Raw genomic sequence first — 24,964 nt, forward strand, 5'->3', positions numbered from 1 at the left:
TGTGACACTAAAAACTCATTAACAATTGACCATATTTTAATGAAGTCCCAGACCTCAGTCATAGAATCATAGAATCCAGTGGGAAAAGACCCACTGGATCACCGACCCCAACCATTCCTATCAAACACTAAACCATGCCCCTCAGCACCTCGTCCACCTGCCCCTTAAACACCTCCAGGGAAGGTGACTCAACCACCTCCCTGGGCAGCCTGTTCCAATGCCCAAGGACCCTTTCCATGAACAATTTTTTCCTAATGTTCATCCTAAACCTCCCCTGGTGGAGCTTGAGGCCATTCCCTCTCGTCCGGTCCCCTGTCTCTTGGGAGAAGAGGCCAGCTCCCTCCTCTCCACAACCTCCTTTTAGGTAGTTGTAGAGAGCAATAAGGTCTCCCCTCAGCCTCCTCTTCTCCAGGCTAAACAACCCCAGCTCTCTCAGCCGTTCCTCATAAGGCCTGTTCTCCAGCCCCTTCACCAGTTTTGTTGCTCTTCTCTGGACTCGCTCCAGAGCCTCAACATCCTTCTTGTGGTGAGGGGCCCAGAAGTGAACACAGGATTCGAGGAGCGGTCTCACCAGTGCCGAGTACAGAGGGAGAATAACCTCCCTGGACCTGCTGGTCACACCGTTTCTGATACGAGCCAAGATGCCATTGGCCTTCTTGGCCACTTGGGCACACTGCTGGCTCATGTTCAGTCGCTGTCAACCAACACCCCCAGGTCCCTCTCCTCCAGGCAGCTTTCTAGACAGACTTCTCCTAGTCTGTAGCACTGCATAGGGTTGTTGTGCCCCAAGTGCAGGACCTGGCATTTGGCCTTGTTAAACCTCATGCCATTGGTCTCAGCCCAGCGGTCCAGCCTGTTCAGATCCCTTTGCAGAGCCTCCCTACCCTCCAGCAGATCAACACTTCCACCCAGCTTAGTGTCATCTGCAAACTTGCTAAGGGTGCACTCAATGCCTTCATCCAGGTCATTGATAAAGACATTGAACAGGGCTGGACCCAGCACTGAGCCCTGGGGAACCCCACTGGTAACTGGCCTCCAGCTGGAGTTAACGCCATTTCCCACCACTCTCTGGGCCCGGCCAGCCAACCAGTTTTCCACCCAGGAGAGTGTGCGCCTGTCCAGGCCAGAGGCTGACAGTTTCTCAAGCAGAATGCTGGGAGAAACTGTGTCAAAGGCTTTACTGAAGTCCAGGAAGATACATCCACAGCCTTTCCCTCATCCAGCAGCCGAGTCACTTGGTCATAGAAGGCGATCAGGTTAGTTTGGCAAGACCTGCCTTTTGTGAACCCATGTTGACTGGGCCTGATCACCCGGTTCTCTTGCATGTGCTTCATGATAGCACTCAAGATCACCTGCTCCATGACTTTCCCTGGCACTGAGGTCAGACTGACAGGCCTGTAGTTCCCTGGATCCTCCCTGCGACCCTTCTTGTAGATGGGCACAACATCAGCCAGCCTCCAGTCCAGTGGGACTTCCCCAGTCTTCCAGGACTGTTGGAAGATGATGGAAAGGGGTTTGGCCAGCACATCCGCCAGCTCCTTTAATACCCTTGGGTGAATCCCATCCGGCCCCATAGACTTGTGGGTGTCTAGCTGGGCAAGCAAGTCTCTAACCACCTCCTCTTGCATCATGGGAGCCTCATTCTGCTCCTCTAGCTCCTGGGTTTGTACACAGACGGAACAACTTTCCTTACAATTAAAGACTGAGGCAAGGAAGGCTTTAAGTACCTCAGCCTTTTCCTCATCCGCTGTCACTGTTGTTCCTTCTGCATCCAATAGGGACTGTATATTCCCCCTAGTCCTCTTTTTATTGTTAATATATTTGTAGAAAGATCTTTTATTATCTTTCACAGACTTAGCCAATCGGCTGCCCGTAAAGTGAGAAATCTTTTCCCAATGAGCAGTACATGCATCCTCAGTACAGATGGTCAGACTGCAGTCATTCCCAGCACAATGACCAATTTAGAGACCAGGTACTCCAAACACAGAACACAGCCACATTGCTCCCTGTTTTGGCTCCTCCAAGGGGGTGTATGGATGATGATTTTAACCTGTGGGGATGTTGTGGTTTGAACTAAAATAAAATCAGTTTTCTAATTTCAGATCAGTCTTGTGTAAGTAATTTTTCAGACAGTCTTTCTCTCTAGCAGTGATAACATGGGGCATTGGTATGCAGAAAGGCTAATGCTTATACTTATTCCTACAGAAATCAAGGCCATCCTAGAGCTGGTGGAGTGCCCTAAGTCAAAAAGGCAAAAAAAGTCGCACCTGCAGGGAGAGGTGGACAGGACAGGTGACCCCAAACTGACCAACAGAGTATTCCATCTCATATACGTCATTCTCGGTATAAAACTGAGAGTTCACAAGGGTCTCCCTTCTGTGATGGCCAACATCTAGTGAGGACATCATCTGTTTATTTGCCCTTGATCCTGGATCCGTGCGTTCCTGAATCCAGTTCCTGAGCCCAGCTCCCTCCTAGCCATGGACCCTTTCCCTCGTGTCTGCTCTGCAGCATTTTTGGTGACATATAGTCATCGAGGGGTGGGGGTGTGATCTCATATATTTGTATATATTTTATTATTTTCTTTATTATTATTATTACTATTTTATTAAAGCTGTCTTTTCCTCTCATTTCCCTTTCCCCTTTCCCTGGGGGGGCGAATGGAATTGGAAGCCCGACTGCTCAGTTTTAGCTGCCAAAATTGGCTGGGATGGAGCTAAACCATGACAAGGGATCTGCAGGTCAACACATTTCTGCATAGAAACAAGCTACCAGAAATGTATAGAACTCCCACAATTTTAGACAAATGTACACAAAATTTTCTCCATTAAGGAGATAAAATGTTTTTCTAAATCCTTAGAAGCATCCTCATGCAGTATAATGAAAATACACATGTGCAGGTTTTTATAGCTATCACCCAAAGAAGAGATACCTCTTCTTGCAGATAGATCCATTTCTCTTTCCATTTCCTATGAACACGGGATTTTTTAAGAACCTGTCACTGAGCCAGCTACAATAGGATTTCCTAAGAGTGAAGTATTTGGGTTCAGGGAGAAAGACTGGGAACATGTAACCAATTGCAACAAGGCTGATACACATCAGCAACAAAACTATCAAGATAACATGGGTTCCTAATGCAAGAGGTTGTGTCCTAAAATTGTTACTCAAATTCAGCTCAGTACAGGACTTCTGAAGAGTTCCTTCTTGAGCCCTGAAATAAAGCACCTAGCAATTACCCTCCAACGCTTACCTTGAAATCTGGATGTAGAGGAAGAGCCTTGGCACCAACACCTCCTAACCTGTGGCATAAGAGGAGGCAGCACAAGCTGTTCCACCCAGCTCCCCTGCAACTCCTTGGCGCATCAGCTCATCGATGCTCCACTGGTGAGCATAGGCAGGTCAGCCCCAGCGCTAATCCCAGCAATTAGGGAAAATTGCAGCAATGGTTCAGGTAGTGCAGGAGGTCAGACAGGTGCAAGCTTCTAGGAAGCAGTTGGATGCTCCCACCCAAACTGGGCTGCAGCTCCTGGTCCTCCTAGACAATGTCCCCATGACCTCTCGGAGATGCTCCAAGCATTAGCCAAACTCCATAAAAACGGCACTGAGGCCAAACGATTACGCACCTTGTCTTTAAGTCATGAGTCACTATGGTCATTTGTCACATTAAAAGGGTGAAGGGTCTGACATGTAGCTAAGAAAAGGAAGCCCCCCTGGTCAGGGTCAACTTGCCCATCAGTGTCCAAAGAGGGGCTTTCACTGAGCAGTCTCACAAGGTTGATAGGACTAGTGTTTGCCTGTCAGAGCCCATTATTCACTGATCAGATTCACAAATATGAATCAATAAAACAATTTATTGAAGTGATACCTATAAAATGTTTGAGATTTTCTGGCAATAAAATCACTCACTGCAAAATCAAGTTAGATCTAAAAATTAAGTGCTTACAGTTAACTATAATTTCCCGGGTAACATCCGTCATGGTCAGAGGCACAAATTTTACCAAGGAGGTGTCCCTGCTTGGGGAAGAGAGGGAGATTCAGGCCCATCAACCCATCCTATAGTTGGGGTTCCCATCCTCAAAATAGAGGATTCTAAATGCTAGATTTATAGTCTTGGTGATTCTTAGCAAGGTGAAACTAAGTCAATTATTGGATGCCAATTTCCCCTTAGCAAAGTCTGTTGTGTTGCGGAACCCAGTGGCTCAGCATGCCCCTCTGGACAAATGAGTTTAGGTACACAGATATGAGCCAGGGGGTGGTGGTCTTACCTGATTTTACTGCAGCGACATCTGGCTGCGAAACCTCCATATCACTCCAAATGCCACTGATCTGATTAAGTGTTAAACCACAATCTGCCTCATCTGCTTTGCAAGATAAGCGTGTTTTCTAGACTTGCTAACCCTCCGCTGTTGGCACCAAAAAGTCTGAAAAAGTCCAGCATCCCACGTAATTTCAAGACATCCTTTCGGTCTTTGATGACCTGTCTTTATTATCAGTTTCTGTCTCAACACACAAGGCAGGGAGCATGCTTGCTGTTCAAGAGAACCTGCACTGCAAGGCGTTTACTACAATGCTCACAGCATGGTACCGAGACTTAATAATAGGGCTTTAATAAAGTCAATTCTCAAATCTGAGGACAAAAAAAAAAAAATTGTATGCGTTCATGAAAAGAAGTGACTTGCTGTCAGTTACCCCAGGACTGCAATTATAACTGTAAGCAGTTTTAACATGAAGTTCCCAATGACTCAACCCTCAGCTTTAGATAATAATTTACACCACAAAGGGGTCAGTACTGCTGAAAATTAATAAAGCCAATAGGAATGATGACTGAGACATACACTGACAAGAATAACATCAATACCCAGAGATCAGAGATCTGGTAAAGCAAATCCTATGCCCAGTATGGTTTAAATGCACGTCCATAACCTCTGTCCTCCTGCCCCTGCGAGCACACATCATGTCCATCCACTGCCTCCCAATCCCTGTAGCTGCCCACACAGAGGGTCAGACCACGCCACCAGCTGCATGGACCCTGACTGTTTACCCATGCATGCAGCTTCAGCAAATTCCCCACAAAGTCGGCATTTGCATGCATGCAGCAGCTTTTCAAAGCCCAGCTCAGCATCCCACCAGTTCCTCTTGCCACTCCTCATTACCATCCTCCAGCAAACCACTACAAACAGAAAATCATGCTCTTTGTCATTCAATTGCATCAGCATTAGCTCATCACTGTGCTTAGCATTAACATAGAACAATGTCAAGTGGTCGACTGAGTCTATGGTATAAATTCAGGGATTATCCCGTGTCACGTCTTAAGCATTTTTCAGTTCTATGTTTGAGAAGGTTCCCTCACCTTTCCTTCTTCTCAGCTGCCAACAAAACCTTGATTGTACTTTGGTAGAAAACAAGAAAATATATAGATACTCAACTGTCTGAAAAAGCTCTTATTAAAGGTTTTTCTTGTTGAAAATTACAATTTTTCATAAGAAAATATAGACTGAAACAATCCAACTGAGTATGGCCTAAATACAGTCATGTTCAAACTCGCCAGCACAGCCAAGCTCAATATTTCTAAATATTGAATATTAAATATTAAATATTTCTAAATAATTCCTAAATTTCTGACTAATTGCCAAAGATGAACAACTTTTTAGTGCCACCTTAGTGATGGGGGTTCAAATCTCTAGAACAGATATATGTCCACCAGAAACTCTCCCAGACATTTCTGGTGACTTTGTGTCTTCTAATAAAGCCCTTTCATGCTAAAATGAACTCTCTCTGTAGACCTCCTTTCTGCAGGAGCAGGGAAGTTCACACCAACTTTATGGGTGATACTCAAGGAGCAGGCAAGAGTATGCAGGTAAAAAACATTCCTTAAAAAACAGCAACCGAGCAACAAAACCCCTCCACCAGCATCATCGCAGAAAAACATAAAAAACTAATCCCAAACCCATACAGGCAGTTGGACTTCAGCAGAAAGCCAAGGCTCTGTGGCAGTGAGATGCAGCACTGCTCACCCTCCATCCCGCAGCATGGGCTGCGTGTCTCCCACACGCTACTCTTGCTAAATGAATTCAGAATGTTGTAGGAACAGATTTGCCCACAGCTCTGACGAAATCTGAAGAAACAGGTGTAATGACACAAAGTTCTCCATTCCATGTCCTTACCTCCTGCCAACCTAATCCCCCATTATCTGTCTCCATTACACTCTGCTATGCCCTCAAAAGAACAAGACTCTCCCAACATCCCAAACTTCCACTGAACTCTTGTTCCCAGCTCTTATTTGGGCTCATCCACCTACCATTCATGGTCTACACTCACCAGCAGGAGATGGGACCTCTGAGCCACACTTTGGGGCTTGGAGGGAAACGGCACTCCCTCCAGAGACCAATTTCCAGCAGCTGCTTTCATCCATGACAATCCTTCTGGACAAGCTCTGCATCCTCTTGGGAAGAGAGAGGGTTGTGCACATGAACACTGCCAGCCACTCTCCTTTGGAAACTAGCTGTCAAATCTAACATTTGCATTTTAATTAGCAATAATCACGTTTCACTTCCACTGCAATTTTTACCTTCTCAGCTAGCTCTTTGAGTCATGAACTAATTAATCCTGCTCCCTTTGCCAGCTCATGAGTTAATATTTTCTGCTGCTTCAGTGCAAGTTTGAAAATCCCATTTGCAGAAAAAGGAGATAACTTTCCCCAATTTATAGGCAATAAATGGAAATGCAGTGACAACCTACATGGTTGCTCTCAGTGATTTAAAGTATGGGTGAAGTTGGCTGTGTTGGAAGAGGTGTAGACCAAGTATGGTAATGCCACAAGCTTTAAGTGGCCTGAAGACATCAGTGGAATCTTGATAGAATCCATATTCAACTGTATGTAAAAATCTCAGTATTCAATATACAGCATTCACAGCCTAAGGTGGACCAGAGAAAAAAAGAAAAGACAACAGAGAGCTAGAGGACTCCTCAGGACACAAGAGCCTTTGAGATACCCCCCAGCATTAACAACTGTTCTACCATGGCACATACAAGGAACTCCCTAGACCAAGCTGTGAGGCGTCCTTCAAATGACTCCCAAACTCTGAGTCTTAATCTTAGTCAGAAGAGAAGACAGCTATCGTGTAAAAGGTCCTTTTTGATTTTTTTTTTCACAGCAGAGGTTTTCATATGCTGTAGCTAAATCTTGCAGTGAGTTTTGACACCATATGCCAAGTATTGAATGCAAAATCTCCCTGCTCTTCTAGGCCTATTCTAGAACAACCACTCCAATTTTTCTATGGAAAAATAATGATTTATACGGGAACAATTATTTTAATAATTTTAAAAGTATCTTTTACAAAAAAGAATAAGATCATTCTAAACATTTTAGTAAGGACAAATTTCCAGCTTCTTTCTTCTCAATGTATTGCATAAAGCTACAAAAAAACCCAGAAAATTTACCCTTATAAAAATATCATGCAGAAAAACCAACTACTCTGGCTTTGCTCCTTCCTTCCCCAGGTCCACGTCCACCTTCCCCACCCCTCTCCAATTTGGTACAGTATCTTATCACTGCTTTGGTAAAGGCACAGCAGAAGGGACACCAAACATCACTTGGAGCTCTTCTACCAGGAAAAGTAAGGGTTTTCTTATACCTGTGCCACAATACAGGACCAAAGGACCTGATGGATTTGGCATAGAAAGTTAAGCCTACAAGAACTCTCTGGACTCGTCATGAAAGAGCCCAGCCTGTGTGGTTCTTTGTGTTCCCTCTGGAAGAGGGTCGTACTATTGCCTCTGCTTTGGCAATCTAACAGCTTTTCCATCCATGGCTTCATATGGTTGGAAGCCAAGTGCTCATCTTCAACGAGGGTTTTGAGGTTCAAGTGAAACACATGAAAGAAGGACCTGAAAGGTTTGAGTGGATCTGCTCTGCTCCCACCCCACACACAGCAGTCAAAGAAACCTCCTCCAGCTACACTTCCCCAGATGCAGGCAGGTAAGATGTCCTCTGCCTACAGTCTGTTCTCACATGACTTGAAGCATCTCCTGCCTGGGAACATTTTGGCACTAGCACTTAGAGTGCTTCCTAGAGTCATAGAGACATGGAAAATAAAGTTTCACGTGATATTAGCTTTGATTTTGTGGGAACTTCTCATGCTTTCCTTATCAGCAAGGCTTGGACTTGGGTTCAGACATGCTTTGGCAGGACATGCCCAACTTGGTGACAATGGCACACAATCCCTGCAAAGCCCTTTACAGGTCCACACTACTGAACAGTGCAGGACACTCAGTATCTTATGCTGTTAACTTGTTAGTGCAGCCATTGGGATGTTCTTGACCCTGGCCAGCTAGTCCTCTCCAATCAATGCCCAAGAGTGGAAATCCACCACCTCTGTCTGTCATAGGCATGCTGTTGTTCCTACTGGGTTAATGGGAAGGCAAACCAAGTAATCTCCACCACCATCAGCTCCTCAGGGAGGATGGCAGAAGGGTGCTACCAGCAAGGTATAGGTTAATCCAGATGTGATCCACACACCCTGCCTGCTCCTTCACTGCTCAGTAGGAAGGCAGCATGACCACCAACTGGAGAAGCCTCTGAGGTCCCCAACAATGCAACAAGTCCCTGCTGCACCTGGTGGGACATGGACCAACATTGCTGTAAATAAGCAGTGAAATATAATAAATTGCAGTCCCATTTACTGCCAGTAATGCAGGCTTTTGCTTGGTAACAATGGGTGACAGCCAGCTGCCATGGGGGAAGGGATGGACTTGGCCAGGAAGGACGATTTTCAGCTCTCCTTCTCCCAACCACTTGGAGAAATAGGACAAACCTGCGGAGTCGCTCTGTTTTTTGTTAATGCCCTTTCCATAAGAAGAGCCTGGGATGGATAATTTACATTCAAGGCAAACAACTTACTAATGTTGTTTGTTCTTCTTTTTTAACGTTTAAAGCAACCAGTGAAAAATCAACAGCCAGAAATGGTAATAAACTGAACCTAGTTGTCACCAGCAGTGTTTCACTCATACATCAGTAACAGCAAGAGAAAAACTTGCCTGGATAGAACAATAGCTTGCAGCTCCTCTTTGGTGCCAAGGAAAATTTGTTACTTGCTGTTAAAGGAAGCCCAACATGGAGAGAAATAATTATTAGCTCTGCTGCAGGGTGGGAAAGAGCCCAAATGCAGGGAAAATAGCTTGGGCATCAGTGAATGTTATTTGCATATAGAAAACAAGCTCTATGCTGGAGGAGATCAAATAGGTTTAATGCCCAGAAAAAAAAAATAAAAAAACCCACAAGCTGAAACAAAAGAGAGCATGGCACCAGGTGGATGGTGTCGGGGCTGCGTTGATTTGACTCAGAAAAGCATCACTCGCGTGACTCCTGTATCCTCCTGTGGTACCCACCAGAGACTGGCACATCAGCTGAGCCCTTGGGTGAAGATCCAGAGATCTTCTTCCCCAGGGAAAACATACACAGCTGGCCAGTCCCCCAGCTGAATTTCAAGCAGCCAGCTGCAGTGGTGGGAGGGAGCCCAGACAGGGTTTTGCTGCCGAATATTTCAGAGCAGACTAAAACTATAATAAATTAAATCCATAATTCTGTCTGGCACTTTCACAGGCTCATATAAAGCAGCATCTCTGTACAGCATGCAACTTTCTACACAAGATCTTGTCTTTGTGTATTGGAGATAATAAATAATGGTCTGTTGTTGGACATGGCACATATATATACACACACACACACAAATTTTATATATATTGCTAAAGTATTGTGCACTTGAATTTTAAAATAGTGAATTACCTTAAGCAACTATTCTTCGCCAGCTTGTGGTGAAAAAGTATGTGACTGTTTGTACTCAACTAGGCAGATAATGGGCAGGGAATTGGATAAAAAAAATGGAAAAGCGGTTGGAACTGCCTGGTATTTACAACACCTTGAAGCAGAGTCCAAGGAGCATGAGTAGCCAGGAAAGGTGGCATGGGAATAGGGCCTGGTGTCAAAATCACTGTTAGCGTGGGACAAATAACAAGTTGGCACTCAGTCTGCTCACACGCTGGCCACACGAGGGGTGGGTGATGCTGCTAACCCTTTTTGCAGTTCTCAAGAGGAGGATAAAGGAGCTGGGCTGGACGAGTGAGGGTCGAGAAGGAATATGTGCATGTTTTTGAATTGGGGGATGCCCTGGAAGGTGCAGTACCTATTGACTCTGACCATCCGAGCACCATGCTCCATCTCCTTTGCCTGCTCGGTGATTGACACCAATTCATGAGTCGGTAAGTTGATAAGTTTCTATGCAGCTAGGTGTAGAATCATAGAATAGTTAGGGTTGGAAGGGACCTTAAAGATCATCTAGTTCCAACCCCCCTGCCATGGGCAGGGACATGGCACTAGATCAAGTTACCCAAGGCCCCGTCCAACCGGGCTTTAAAAACATCCAGGGATGAGGCATCCACAACCTCCCTTGGTAACCTGTTCCAGTGTCTCACTACTCTCATGGTGAAGAAATTCTTCCTAATACCTAATCTAAATCTGCCCCTCTCCAGTTTATACCCTTGTCCTATCACTGCAAGCCTTATAAATAGTCCCTCTCCAGCTTTCTTGTAGGCTCCTTTCAGGTACTGGAAGGTCGCTATAAGATCTCCTCTGAGCCTTCTCTTCTCCAGGCTGAACAAGCCCAACTCTCTCAGTCTGTCCTCATATGGAAGATGCTCCAGCCCTCGGATCATCCTTGTAGCCCTCCTCTGGACCTGCTCCAACAGCTCCATATCCTTCTTATGTTGAGGATTCCAAAACTGGACACAATACTCCAGATGAGGTCTCACAAGAGGGGAATAGAGGGGCAGAATCACCTCCCTTGACCTGCTGGCCACACTTCTTTTGATGCAGCCCAGGATACAGTTGGCCTTCTGGGCTGTGAGCGCACACTGCCAGCTCATGCCAAGCTTCTCATGGACCAGCACCCCCAAGTCCTTCTCTGCAGGGCAGCTCTCAATCACATTATCCCCCGTCGTGTACTGAAAACACAGATTGCCCCAACCCAGGTGCAGGACCTTGCACTTGGCCCTGTCCTACATGTGCATTAGCAGAGCTTCTTGGAGGATCTGTTCCATGATCTTCCAAGGCACAGCGGTGAGGGTGACAGGTTCGTGGTTCCCAGGGTCGTCTTTTCTGCCCTTTTTAAAAATGGGCACAATGTTACCCTTCTTCCAGTCACCAGGGACTTCTCCTGATTGCCATGACTTTTCAAATATCACGTAGAATGGCTTGGCAACCACATCAGCCAATTCCCTCAGGACTCTGGGATGCATCTCATCAGGTCCCATAGACTTATAAATATTCAGGTTCTTCAGGTGGTCACGAACCTGATCTTCTTCTACAGTGGGAGGGGGTTTATCCCTCTGGTCACCATCCTGTTGTCCCATAACGCAGAATGGGTGAGGAGAGCAGTTATCGGTGAAGACAGAGGCAAAAGAATTGTTAAGTACCTCAGCTTTCTCCTCGTCTGTTGATGCATGATCACCATTTCTAACCATCAGTGGGGGTACGTTCTCTTTGACCTTCCTCTTTTGGTTGATGTACCTGTAGAAGCCCTTCTTGTTGGTCTTGTTGCCAAGTTCAGCTCCAGCTGCGCCTTGGCCTTCTTGACTTCATCTCTACATAACTGGGCAGCATCCCTATACACGTCCCAAGTTACCCTTCCCTGCTTGCACTGCCTGTGTAGTTCCCTCTTCTTCTTTAGTTTAACCAGCAGGTCTTGACTCTGCCACGTGTAGTAAGTTAAGGTATAATAGTGTATTTGAACAATAAAGTGTATTACAACAATAAAGCATATTTGATTTAACCATGATTTAGTGGTCCTGTCTTTGCACACTGATATCTATAAACAAACCTAATACACTTTGTTGTGTAAAGGTGTTTGTATACATGCTCGCAGCATCCTTGCATCCAGGCACATGGCAGTGAGGGGATGCTTGAGTCCCCATCCTGCAGCCGAGCAGTTTCCAGCATGGCTCTGTGTGGGAAGAAATGGTGCCCAAAATGGGATGCAGGAGCTGCAGCATGCACTGCTCAGACTGGCATGGCCTCTTGTACCACCCTGCAAGGGGGTCCCAGGCTGCTTCTCACGGATCTTGCACCTGGGACTGAAGCCTGGAAGACATCAAGCAGGACAAGAACACCAAAACCACTAGCCTGAAGCCCATTCTCCAGGTGGGACGTCCATCAGCCACAGCAACTACAAATGCTGCTTCACCCTTTCCTGCAGCTGGCTCGGTCTCATCTCTGGACAAACACTGCTTTTACAGGGCTGATGGGACACAGCAGCTCCTCAAACAGGTGACAACAGTCAAACCCATGCCTCCATCCTTACCAACCCTCTCTCATGCTGACACTCGTACAGAGGAGAGACAACCACCTCCATCAATACCAACAGCAATTGGTAGATACTCTTCATTGATGTTCACACCACATATAACCACCAAAACCAGCTCATACCTGGCTTCTGTCACTGCAGACCCAATTCAGACTCTCAGCTATTTAATCCTCTTCCCTGCAACACCACCCTTGTGTTGCACCTACTATCCCAGCAGGCACATAACCTAACCAAGAAGCACAGCTACACAAAGCTCCTTCATCTCAGGTACATCTCGTACTTCCAAGTCAGCTTTGATGCTCCAAATAGGTCCCTCATACAGGTAGCTATAAGGAGCTCTCCAGGAATAAATGGGACACTGTATTTTTTCCCCTTTATCACAGAGCAATAAGTTCCTGGTCAAAACATCCATTCACATGTTGGGATGTTGCTCACCTCCCGTGGTTTTGGTGGGAGTGAGCTTTCAGCAGCCAAGCAGAGGAACATGTTTCCTTCCACAGAAGAGGGAAAGCTGGCAGCGTGGGCAGGCTCTGTGCTGCCAGATGAGGCAGTACAAGAATAAAAGCAAAGGTTTGGTGAAGAAGAGCTAAATACAACCCTTACCTGATTGTGTTTGTGAGACGATGAGCCCTTCCCTCGGAATGGGGAACAGCTGCCATCAAGCTGCTCGCTACAATCTGTTGTCCACTGTAAAAGGGATAAAAAACAGGGATTGTGCAAAATAATAGCTGGTCTGGGGAAACTGCTGTGTCAGTCCACAGCACACAGCAAACAATCTGGCCACAGGCATCACCGTATGCATGCAGCCCCTGCCCCCCCCCTTGGCCTTTTTGAGGATGATCCCAAAGACTTTGGCTCACTGATGGTGAGCAGAGGGAAGTTGCAGGAACAATTGCAGGAAGGCACCTGAAATGATGCTTTGCAATAAAAAACATCCTCAGCATTTCCTCGCAGATTCCAAAGGCATTTGGTATCTCAGGCATGTATTATGCACCAGGACAGCTTGACTCGATTACTCTTTTCCATGGAGTCTTCCCTGGAAAGTTGGGAAGTTTCTGCTTTGCCAAACTCTGTTCACTTCAAGAGGAGATGAGTCCTGAGGTGCCAAGAACCTGTGTTTTTATTTTAAACAAAACAGAGCTCAAAGCTTCAGGTTTGGCCACTGCTGTATGCCACAGCAGCGATGTGCAGCCGGGATGGTAGCCCTGCTGTCACACCAGCTTTGCCCCATGGTGAAGTACATGGGCATCAAAAGACTTCCCAGCTATAGGGAATCACAAGCTGGTTAGGTCAGCAGGATGGCACACCCCATGGTGGAGGCTAGTAGCTCTAGAATATGACCTGCTGTTTCCCCCAAGGTCTGACAGCAAGACAGCTCCACCGACATAATTCAATTTGGAGTCCCCCCCAGGAAATGAAGGGTTGCATCATACTGGGGAAAAAAAATAAAATAATAAAGGAAAAAAAAAAAGATGCTGCTTAATCCTAAAGTAATTTTGTTGTCCCCCAACAAAGTTGAGACTGAACCTTGGTGACCAGCCCCATTTCTGAGGTCTTTCATCCTGGAAGCACTTGGCTGCTCCAGAGATACCCACCGCTTGGATGCCATCATCAAGACTGATGTACCAAGAAAAAAATGAAAATTCAGTTCTGTACAAACAGCAACTACCTGAGAGCTTCTTGATAGGTACAGATGAGGCCACAAAATAAGAATAAAAGCCGCCACTAGAACTGCATGAGATCCCTGCCTGTGCTAGCTCAACCAGATGGGAGACCTCAGCCTTACCCTTAATAAGCTCATTAACAAGCTGCCCATTGCTCTCCTGCCACCTCTGTTTACTTACCTGAAGAAGCTCACGATGCTATCATGCTTGAGAACCTTCTGCAAGACCTATGCATATCTCCTTTAACAATTTTGAGTGCAGACCATGTGCTTGGAAAGGTCTCTCAAAGTACAGTTCACCAGTTATTATGTCCACAGCTGAAGGAAATTGCATTTTGCCTCTTTTTTTCTGGTGGGAGCAAGGATGGAGACGCCCTCACCATGGGAACATCCACACTTTAGGATTCTCTAGACTGGTGATGGTTTCAGCTCCCCTGTGAGTGGCGTGGAAGATGGAGGAGTGTACAATGTGCTGTTCCTTCCTTCCTTCCTCCAGCATGGAGAGCAGTTATGTGGGGATGTTGTACAATTTGAGCATCTCACACAGGCATGGCTGAGTGCATTTATCCTCTATCAGGCAGGGAAAACATTATTACAGCCACAAGGAAATGAACCACAGAGAGATTAAGTAACTTCCCCAAAGTTAAAGTTGCCAGAAGAACCTTGCAGTTAAAACCAATTTTCTTGGTCTCAGTCCAGTGTGTTTACCATAAATCCACCCTTTTTCCTTCATTTCTCATTAAGAGGGAACATGCCACCTTCAATCAGGCTGGCTTCCACCAGGGTTACTCCAGCGACTGCAGGATACATGCGTGTTTATGACTTGCTTTGACAGGAAGTGATCAATAAAAGAAATCCAGAAATAAAAATTCTTGATTATCTCATATGTAAATTTAGGGTACAAGGTAGGAAAATTAATATATTTGGGAGACAACGGATAATTCCTTCTTAACACATTCCTTAAGACATGGCTTGATAAAAGCAGGTCCAGTTTGGGTTGTAACACAGGTGTCCTATGTAAAAACCCATTCTCACTTCTTGTCCTATATACAGCCCGAAAAATATGAAATACTGCATTTTGCTGGAGTTTCACATAGAAAACCTAATTAAACTTAGACAGCAATGGTCTAGGGCACAACCACATTTAGCTACTTAACTTGAGATGCCTCTAAAAGGGTTCTAATTAAAGGGTTCAATGTTCAGATTGTTCATTAATATTCATTTTTCTTTTAAAATAAAACCTGATGAACTGTAAAGGCATATGCCTAGCACTGACATAAAAAAAACCCCAGCAGCTCCTATTTTTCAGGGTAGGTGACTGAGGGAAGTTAAAATCCCATTTTCACAACTGGAAAATGGACTTGGTTGTGGCCAACCAAGGATCTTAATGCAAAAATTGTACATGGGCTACCACAAGAATTAGCAGCTTTTGTCCTGAAGATGGGCAGAGGTGTGGACAGGCTGCAAGTGGTTGTAAAACTGTGAATATTAATTTGTCTCTAATTCAATAGTATTTCTAAGTTTGGCACATTAAATAAAACAAACTTGCCTGTTTGACCTGAAGCCCCTCCAAAGTGACACTTCAAACACAGACATTTTCCAATCTTAGGTTAAAAAAAATGCACTATAAAATATTTTGGATGACTTTATTTTTAGATTTATTTTCTCCCACTTTTAACAGCTTTGATCCTCAAATTGTAAAAGATCTCTTCAGTGAAATCTATTCTTAAAAAGGTTCCTTTTATTGGTAATTTCTTTACACTGAGCTAATATATAAAGGGTCCAAATCTCTCGATCAAATCCTCAGCTCCAGCAAACCTGCAGAGCTCAGATAAATCAGATAAATGCTGCTGATAGCAGATAAGGATGGGATTCTTCATATACAGAATCACAGAATGGTTTTGGTAGGACGAAACCTTTAAAGATCATGCAGTTCCACACACACACCCCTTGCCATGGGCAGGGACACCTTCCACTAGATCAGGTTGCTCAAAGCCCCATCCAACCTGTCCTTGAACATCCCCAGGGATGGAGCATCCATGACTTCTCAGGGCAACCTCCTCCAGTGCCTCACCATCCTGACAGTAAAAACTCCTTCCTTAAATCCAATCTAAATCTACTCTTTTTCAGTTTAAAATCATTGCCCCTTGTCCTGTCACTCCAATGCCTCGGTAAAAAGTCTCTCTCAGCCTTTCTTATAAGCCCCTTTATATAACTGAAAGACCACAATAAGGTCTCCCCAGAGCCTTTTCTTCTCCAGGCTGAACAACCCCAACTCTCTCAGCCTGTCGTCACAGGCCAGGTACTCCAGCCCTCTGACAATTTCCATGGCCTCCTCTGGACCCACTTCAACAGGTCCATGTCTTTCTTGAACAGGGGACCCCAGAGCTGGATGCAGTTTTCTAGGTGGGTTTTCTGGGAGTAGAGGAGGAGAATTAACTCCCTTGATCTGCTGGCCACACTTTTTGTGATGCAATCCAGGATACGCTTGGCTTTCTGGGCTGCGAGCACACATAGACAGCTAATGTCCAATTTGTCACCCACCAGTGTCCCCAAGTCCTTTTTTGCAGGGCTGCTCTCAACCAATCTATCTTCCATTCTGTGCTGATACTGGGGATCATTCTGACCCAGGTGCAGGACCTTGCACCTGTCCTTGTTGAACTTCATGAGCCTCACTCCTAGAGTGGAAAGAAAGGTCCTCTCAGCTGTACTCAGGGACATTGGCTTTTGCAAACCTCACCAAGGTGCATGGGGCAGGGGACAGGAAAAGAGGGCACCTCTGGCAACTGGCAAGAGGGTGCCTTGCCCTCGCTATCCAAACTGTTCCTCCCAATTTAAAGGCAAAATAAAGCTCTAGGGAAGTAGGGCTTCATTTGTAACCAATTAATAGACTTGAGTGTGAAATGAGTGACAAGATGATCTGCAACAAACTTTCTCTGTGTGCTGGAGGAGGTGGTGGTCCTAGACAAACCCAGCCTGGCCTCGGTCCTTACCATCATCATACCCCCAGCTTGGCTTTGCCAAGCAGTCTCACTAGCTGTTAAGCTAACATTCAGGCTTAATGTGAAGTGGTTTGTGGATCTCTGCTCCGAATCAGTCTCCCTTGCACCTCATATAAAGAGACAAAGACCCAAATCAGACCAGCAGACTCTTCCAGCAGCTCAAACATATCACAGCTATCTGATGGCCATATCCTTACCCTTATGACCCTTCAGTCTTATTCTTATTTCATCCCCATAACCAATATGTAAGTGGTCTCTAACCTAAGTATTTTATCCTACTGTGAGTCCTGCGGGGTAGAAAAGCATTTCTATCAGAAATGAAGGACCACAGCAGCCTTACAAGCCCAGGGGCATGGACCAGAGCTCACTGCTCCCTGCACTGCAGGCTCCTTATCCCTTCGATGGTTCACATCTTCAGCACATCTGGGACACTGTGGCACCAAAATACAAATTATTCCCTTCCAAACAACAGTTCAGGAGGTTTCATTTCTCTTTGTGTTGGACCTAAAATGTCCATTTTAGGAACAAACCTAACTAGGACCATGTTATTCCTAATGACAACACCAAACCATATCCTCACTGAAACCATCCCCCTGTTTGCTGGGTATTCCCATCCTCTGAAATACAGCAATTTCCTTCTCTGGCATAATAACCATGAAGCAAGCAAACAGATTATTACACATATTAAAATATCCACAAAACACACACTTTTGGGGAGCATTTGGGGCTTTTGATTGACCTTCTAGTGTTGTTGTTTCATGAACATCCCTGTGCATACAGGCAGGAGCACATCTCACTACTGAGCATACCCCCACTGCAGCACCTGCAGCTCTTCCCAGTCCCTCCAGGATTTTTCCACCCTGGCAAAGCAGTATGCTGTTTGGAATGGAGAGAGGCATCCTTCTTTACAAATGAAATGTCTTTCATTTATAAATATGAACCTCGGAAAAGCCAAAAAGCTTCAGGACATGCACCTTGAGGAAACGTGGGAAAACAAGACCTCTACCAACTGGTTGGAGACCTCATATCTGGCTGAACAAGCAAGCTGCCCCAAATCCAGTCTTTTATCATGTCCCACTTTATAGTCCAATGCTTGAAAAGCTGCTTCAGCTGGATAAGCATCCCCAACACAGGCAACAAGCCAATGGTGCCCCCCAGCCCCTCTCCCACCTCATGCTGTGTGCCCTTTGCCCACCTGTGATATGTGGGACTGTGTCTTCTCGCTCACGCCATCCCCTTCTATTTTATCCGTCAGCAGCCCCTGGACCTGGTACTCCAGGATATAGCTGTCGATGAAACGCTCCAGCTCCTCAATCTCCTGAGAGCGGCTGCTCCCTGCCTCTGAGGAGGCTGATGCCACTGACGAGTTCTCCATCCCTTCAGGAGAGATGAAGAGTACGGAGGGGGCCTAAGAAATCAAAATACAAAAAGGCAAGAACTGATTTCCCAGTAATTATAAAAATGTTAAAAAAACAACAGCCAAAGTGTACTGCTAATCACAGGAGAATACCTTTTCCTGTACATCTGCATTTCCAATAACATTTAGAATAAACTTAGGTTGCCACATTTAGAGTATCCATGTGTGCACAAACAAATAATAGTCCCATTACTGTAATATTCCTACATATAAGGACAACAACAGACATTTTGTCTATCCTCCTTCTTAAAATCCAAACTACTGAAAACCTCCAGACACATGCACAAGACAAAAAAACAACTAAAAAGCTTAAGTTAAAAAGCCCACAGCATTAGCTGTGCTGGATAAGGGTGATAAGCTGGAGATGACGGACAGAGGTGTGAAGAAGAGGATAACTGAAAAGCTTCTTTAGGATGGCAGCAGTAAATGATACTGAGTCAATGGTGCAACTGTAAATGGTCCAGTGAGGAGGTTTGAACGTGGACATGTGTAAAGTCAGACTATGTTTATCTCTTTGCCTTCAACATTTTGTCGGAGGACTACCCACTTGTAGCACCAGCTTGTCTGTAGTGCCGAGGTTCAGCAAAAGGGCAGTGCAGGAGCAGGCACAGCTCTCCCTTGCTTGGGTGAAGTCGGGCCCCAGAGCTGGCTTCGGTGGGGGGAGGGGATGCAGCCGTGGCTGCTGCCCCCGCTACCTCCCCCCCACCTGCTCGCTTCCGGGACCGCCAAAAAGACATGTGGAGATGGGGGGGGGGGTTGGGCTGGCCTTATAAAAGGACTCTCAAGGAAGCAGGGGGGGCAGTCTTGCTCTCACCTCCATGCTCACTCTCGCTCATACACTTCAATCAGACCACGCGGCCTGGAAAAAGCTGCTACTGCGAACACGTGTTCCCGAGATCATCTGCTGCCCTCGATGTGGTGATTTCTTTCCTCTCTCTCTTTCTCTCTGTATTTCTCCTATTACCTCATGGTGTGCATGTTGGATCAGATCCGAGGGACTTGGGTTGTTTTCAGGGATTCATTTCTGTAACTTCGGGTGGTTTAACCCCCCCCCCCCCCGTGTCTTTGTTGTGCGCCCCAGTATCTTGGCGTGTTTATGTTTGCCGGAAGCAGAAATAAATCCTGATTTGATATTCACCCTGGGAGTGACCTTATTGGCCTCCGGATCGCCACACAGACAAACGAATCCAATTACCCCAGTCAGGGCCGGACATGAGCGTGTGGCTCGTGGGTCCAAGTTGTGACAACATGAAACAGAAATCACACCAGAATCTATTTTAAAAACCTCTCCTTGATAAAAAATGGATTAGAAAGAGCAAAAAAAGGGAAAACCCTGCAAAACAACAAAGCATGTTCTGCATCAACCAGTTGGCTGGCAACCACAGAAGAAACAATGCTATCCCTCTGGCTGAGCTCTGAGCCAGCACAGCCCTGAGCCCCTGCCACAGCAAAAGTATCACCTCCAAGCCCACATTGATTTTGACCAGACATGAGTGCTTCTTCTCCCAAACCCAGTCCTGCTCCACCAGACCACCAAGCACCGTGGATCCATGATTTTGCTGGCTGGAGCAACATGAAGAGGTCCTTTCCAAGCTCTGAGGGGGCAGTACTTCCAGGAGGACAAAACCCTTGCTCACCTGACCAGCTACTGTGAGCTCTGCAGGAGAATGGCTCTGTAGAAGACAGGGGCTTTATGATGCTTTTAAGATAAAGCATTTTCAGGATGCAATCTGACTCTGGGAAACCAGCAGATAATCCAGCCAAGACACAAACCTTTGGAGATGGGAGCCTGAATCACTAAATGTTCTGTATGTAGGTTTTTAACATCTTACTGGTTAAAGTCAAAATACAGAGCAGAGGAGAAAGGAGAAGGCTGTGCAAATGCAAACAAAACAAATGTGTATACAATTTAAATTATTGGCTTTAAGGCTTGATTCAGCTACCCAAGCATCCTGACAGCCCAGGTAACCCCTCCCTCCGGTTTCTGCTCCAGGAGCACAGCCATCTCCTAAATATGTATACGTAGATTATGGTTGGCAGAGTAAGAAGCCATTATCCAGGGGCTTAGGCTGCAAACCCTATAAAGAATAGTCTTGTTTAGGGAGCAGATCATCAAGGAATTAAGTGCTCTGCTGCAAAACAAAGCTAGATCCCTCTACATCCCTAGCCCATTCCCAAAACCAATGCATGAGAACAGATACAGCATCTCTTGAACTGATGCAAGAAACTGAACTCAAACCACCTTCACCTCTTCTGATCCATGTAGTGAAGTAAAAAACTTAGTAAATCCTGCACTTGTCCCTTAACCAGGGAATGAACACAGAAGGTGTCAATAGCTAACATCTAGAACATATAAAGATGTGCATCTAATGAAGAAAAGCTGATAAAACTTTAAATGCAGCATTGCAAGTAAGGACAGCTCTAATAATGTTCAGGTGGATGCTACTGTGATCAATATGTGCACCTACCCAGTGCATCTATCCCAGATAACACACTTCTTTGAAAGTCGGCCAACATTGTTTTCCAGCAACAGACAGGACACGCCCTTCATGTCACTGAAATGCCACCTTCTCTGGCAAAGAAAAGGGGCAGGTCCACAAACTACACGATCACCAAGGACAGAAATGAAATGTACACTCCACAGGAAAGCAAAAGTCATGGAGAGGTCTTCCTGTGGTCTCCTGAGATGGAAACAGCACCAGGAGACCTTCACCTTGATGAAAGCAGCCATGGATGCTTCTTCAAAAAAGACTTAGGTTTACAAGCATCCCAAAGCGCAGGTTCCATCTGCAAACACCTGCAGATGACACTCTGCAAGACCCACACTTCAGCATGCATCAGGCTACTGTACAATGCTGAATCACTGCTCCATGCACACACAATAAACTTGATGCTCTGAGGAAACCTAAGATTTCATGTGTGCATGTTCAAATCGAGGACCAGCATGGCTGGGATGGGCAATTGCCATTGAGGGAAGCACTGCAGGTTGAACACATCACTGCTGTGTTTCCTGGGAGGTCTCTTCTTGAGGTACTAACCCAAGCAGGAGACACTTAGTTTGCAAACATGGGCTGAACCCACAGAAGGAAGTACAAGAAGAGCCACCAAAACTAAGTATTTTTTCACAGAATCACAAGGTTGGAAAAGACCCACAGGATCATCGAGTCCAACCATTCCTATCAGTCACTAAACCATGCCCCTCAGCAGCTCACCCACCCGTCCCTTAAACACCTCCAGGGAAGGTGATTCAACCACCTCCCTGGGCAGCCTCTGCCAGTGCCCAATCAGAAAGTGCCCAGAAGCAATCAGGTTAGTTTGGCAAGACCTGCCTTTCATGAAAGCTGCTTCTTCTTGGCTGAGTGGTCTATAACAGACTGCCATCACAATATCTACCTTCTTGTGGGCTCCTCTGATTTTTACCTGTCAGAATAGAAGCTGAGCAAAAATGACCATGAGTGCTGCTGAGCCTCTGGAGATAGAGTGCAGAGAGCTTTGATAACCAGCTTGCCTCCAGCCTGAGAAGAATCAACATCAGTGGCAGAAACATGAAGGCACAGAAACAATAACAGTGATAACGAGGAGCTGGGAAGGAGAAGAACAGCTGTGGAGATTTTTATGAAGGACTTGCAGGACTGTTGTTGACATTTCACTAAGGTATAAAGATGAGCTTGTAACAATAAACTTGGTCTCAGCTTGAAATGAAAGCAGAGTCCGTGCCTGTTAATACGCCACAAATGGTGCCCGTATGGGGTCGGAACGGAGGCTGCATGAGGAGCACGGTCCGGTAGTGGCCTCTGTTGTTGGCATTGTTTCATGCTTGGAGAATGCCTATTTAAAGTATGTAGACAATGGACAGCTATATGTTTTTTGAAAGGAATTGAAATATCTGTTAGACAATCGACACGAACCTTACTTTATAATGCATGTACGTACTCATACAAATTTACCAGGATATTTGGTTGAAGGCAATCGCCGAGCTGATGCTCTGGCAGCCCCTGTAATCATTCCAGATACATTACAACAAGCATATATGTCACATGATTTTTATCACCAAGGTAGTACAGCCCTTAGGAAAATGTTTCAGTTAACTCATGAGCAAGCTTGACAAATTGTACAGATGTGCCCTGATTGTCAATTAATCCCAAATGCTACTTTTGACGGTGTAAATCCTCGTGGATTGGGTCCACTTGAAATATGGCAAACTGATGTAACACACATCCCCGAGTTTGGACATCTAAAATGTGTACATGTGTCAATTGACACCATGACTACCTGCTTTGTTGCCTCCGCACATATGGGGGAACGAGCAAAATGCAATTGCTATTTTGGGGGTGCCAAAACCAGTAAAAACAGACAATGGCCCAGGATATGTTTCTAATATAACAAAATCCTTTTTTCAGCAATGGGGAATCACACATGTCACGGGCATTCCTCACTCACCGACAGGGCAAGCCATAGTTGAACGAGCTCATGGTACATTAAAAAATATGTTGTTAAAACAAAAAAGCGTGAGCGTGGGATATGCCCCTCAAGAGAGACTATTAAAAGCTATGTATGTTCTAAATTTAAATCGTTGCCAAGACAACATTCCCCCGATAGAGCGACATTTTATCACGAAATCATATGATAACATGAGTAAAGCTAAAGTAATGATACGTAAGGGTCGCAGGGAGGATCCAGGGAACTACAGGCCTGTCAGTCTGACCTCAGTGCCAGGGAAAGTCATGGAGCAGGTGATCTTGAGTGCTACCATGAAGCACATGCAAGAGAACCAGGTGATCAGGCCCAGTCAACACGGGTTCACAAAAGGCAGGTCTTGCCAAACTAACCTGATCGCCTCCTATGACCAAGTGACTCGGCTGCTGGATGAGGGGAAGGCTGTGGATGTGGTCTTCCTGGACTGCAGGAACACCTTTGACACAGTTTCTCCCAGCATTCTGCTTGAGAAACTGTCAGCCTCTGGCCTGGACAGGCGCACACTCTCCTGGGTGGAAAACTGGTTGGATGGCCGGGCCCAGAGAGTGGTGGGAAATGGTGTAAAATCCAGCTGGAGGCCAGTTACCAGTGGGGTTCCCCAGGGCTCAGTGCTGGGTCCAGCCCTGTTCAATGTCTTTATCAATGTCCTGGATGAAGGCATCGAGTGCACCCTTAGCAAGTTTGCGGATGACACTAAGCTGGATGGAAGTGTCGATCTGCTGGATGGTAGGGAGGCTCTGCAAAGGGATCTGAACAGGCTGGACCGCTGGGCAGAGTCCAATGGCATGAGGTTTAACAAGGCCAAATTCTGGGTCCTGCACTTGGGGCACAACAACCCTATGCAGTGCTACAGACTAGGAGAAGTCTGTCTAGAAAGCTGCCTGGAGGAGAGGGACCTGGGGGTGTTGGTTGACAACCGACTGAACATGAGCCAGCAGTGTGCCCAGGTGGCCAAGAAGGCCAATAGCATCTTGGCTTGTATCAGGAAAGGCGTGACCAGCAGGTCCAGGGAGGTTATTCTCCCTCTGTACTCGGCACTGGTGAGACCGCTCCTCAAATCCTGTGTTCAGTTCTGGGCCCCTCACCACAAGAAGGATGTTGAGGCTCTGGAACGAGTCCAGAGAAGAGCAAGAAAGCTGGTGAGGGGGCTGGAGAGTAGGTCTTGCGAGGAACGGCTGAGAGAGCTGGGGTTGTTTAGCCTGGAGAAGAGGAGGCTGAGGGGAGACCTCATTGCTCTCTACAACTACCTGAAAGGACGTTGTAGAGAGGAGGGTGCTGGCCTCTTCTCCCAAGTGACAGGGGACAGGACAAGAGGGAATGGCCTCAAGCTCCGCCAGGGGAGGTTTAGGCTGGATATTAGGAAAAAATTCTTCACAGAAAGGGTCATTGGGCACTGGAACAGGCTGCCCAGGGAGGTGGTTGAGTCACCTTCCCTGGAGGTGTTTAAGGCACGGGTGGACGAGGTGCTGAGGGATATGGTTTAGTGTTTGATAGGAATGGTTGGACTCGATGATCCGGTGGGTCTCTTCCAACCTGGTTATTCTGTGATTCTGTGATTCTGTAACTTAGAAACGAGACAATGGGAAGGTCCATGGCCATTAATAACGTGGGGGCGAGGGTATGCTTGTGTCTCTAGAGATCAGGGACCGCAGTGGATGCCAGCAAGATGTGTGCGACCTGCATTGCAATAATTGTGGGAATTTCGTGTTGAGCAACCACCATTCTGTGGATCCCCGCACAGTCCCAAGTAATCATCTGGGTAACCCTAGCCAACGCGGCACAGCAAGATTTATTGTGTTTGTCGGTAGGAACTCCAACCAATCCATTTAGCACCTGTTTAGTAAGTTTGCTGATAGATGATGTTCTTTATTAGGTGTGATAAAAGTAGATTTTAGTAAATATTTTATTTATATAAGCAAAAATGTAACACATATAAAATGTTAATTCCTTACTTAGTGTGTGTAGAAATGATTTTATATGATGTAATTACATATCTGCAGATATATCCAAATCCAACATCTCCCTGCAATTACCGAGAGAATTGTATTTT

General features: G+C 45.9%; 1 protein-coding gene across 8 annotated transcripts in view; it reads right to left on the reverse strand.

Moving 5' to 3' along the window:
• LOC138733828 (CBP80/20-dependent translation initiation factor-like) overlaps positions 1-24,964 on the reverse strand; it is a 259,905-nt gene that overhangs the window by 171,569 nt on the left and 63,372 nt on the right. For 7 of the 8 annotated variants that reach the window (XM_069881324.1, XM_069881318.1, XM_069881322.1 and 4 more), the window contains exons 2-3: positions 18,217-18,429; positions 12,960-13,043 (exon numbers count right to left, since the gene is read on the reverse strand). In XM_069881324.1, the coding sequence (XP_069737425.1) occupies positions 12,960-13,043; positions 18,217-18,396 (264 nt within the window). In that variant the 5' untranslated portion in view covers positions 18,397-18,429. The remainder of the gene's footprint in view (positions 1-12,959; positions 13,044-18,216; positions 18,430-24,964) is intronic. The other variant, XM_069881323.1, reaches the window with a different exon arrangement.

This window comes from Phaenicophaeus curvirostris, assembly GCF_032191515.1.
Source record: "Phaenicophaeus curvirostris isolate KB17595 chromosome W unlocalized genomic scaffold, BPBGC_Pcur_1.0 scaffold_35, whole genome shotgun sequence".
NCBI lineage: Eukaryota > Metazoa > Chordata > Aves > Cuculiformes > Cuculidae > Phaenicophaeus > Phaenicophaeus curvirostris.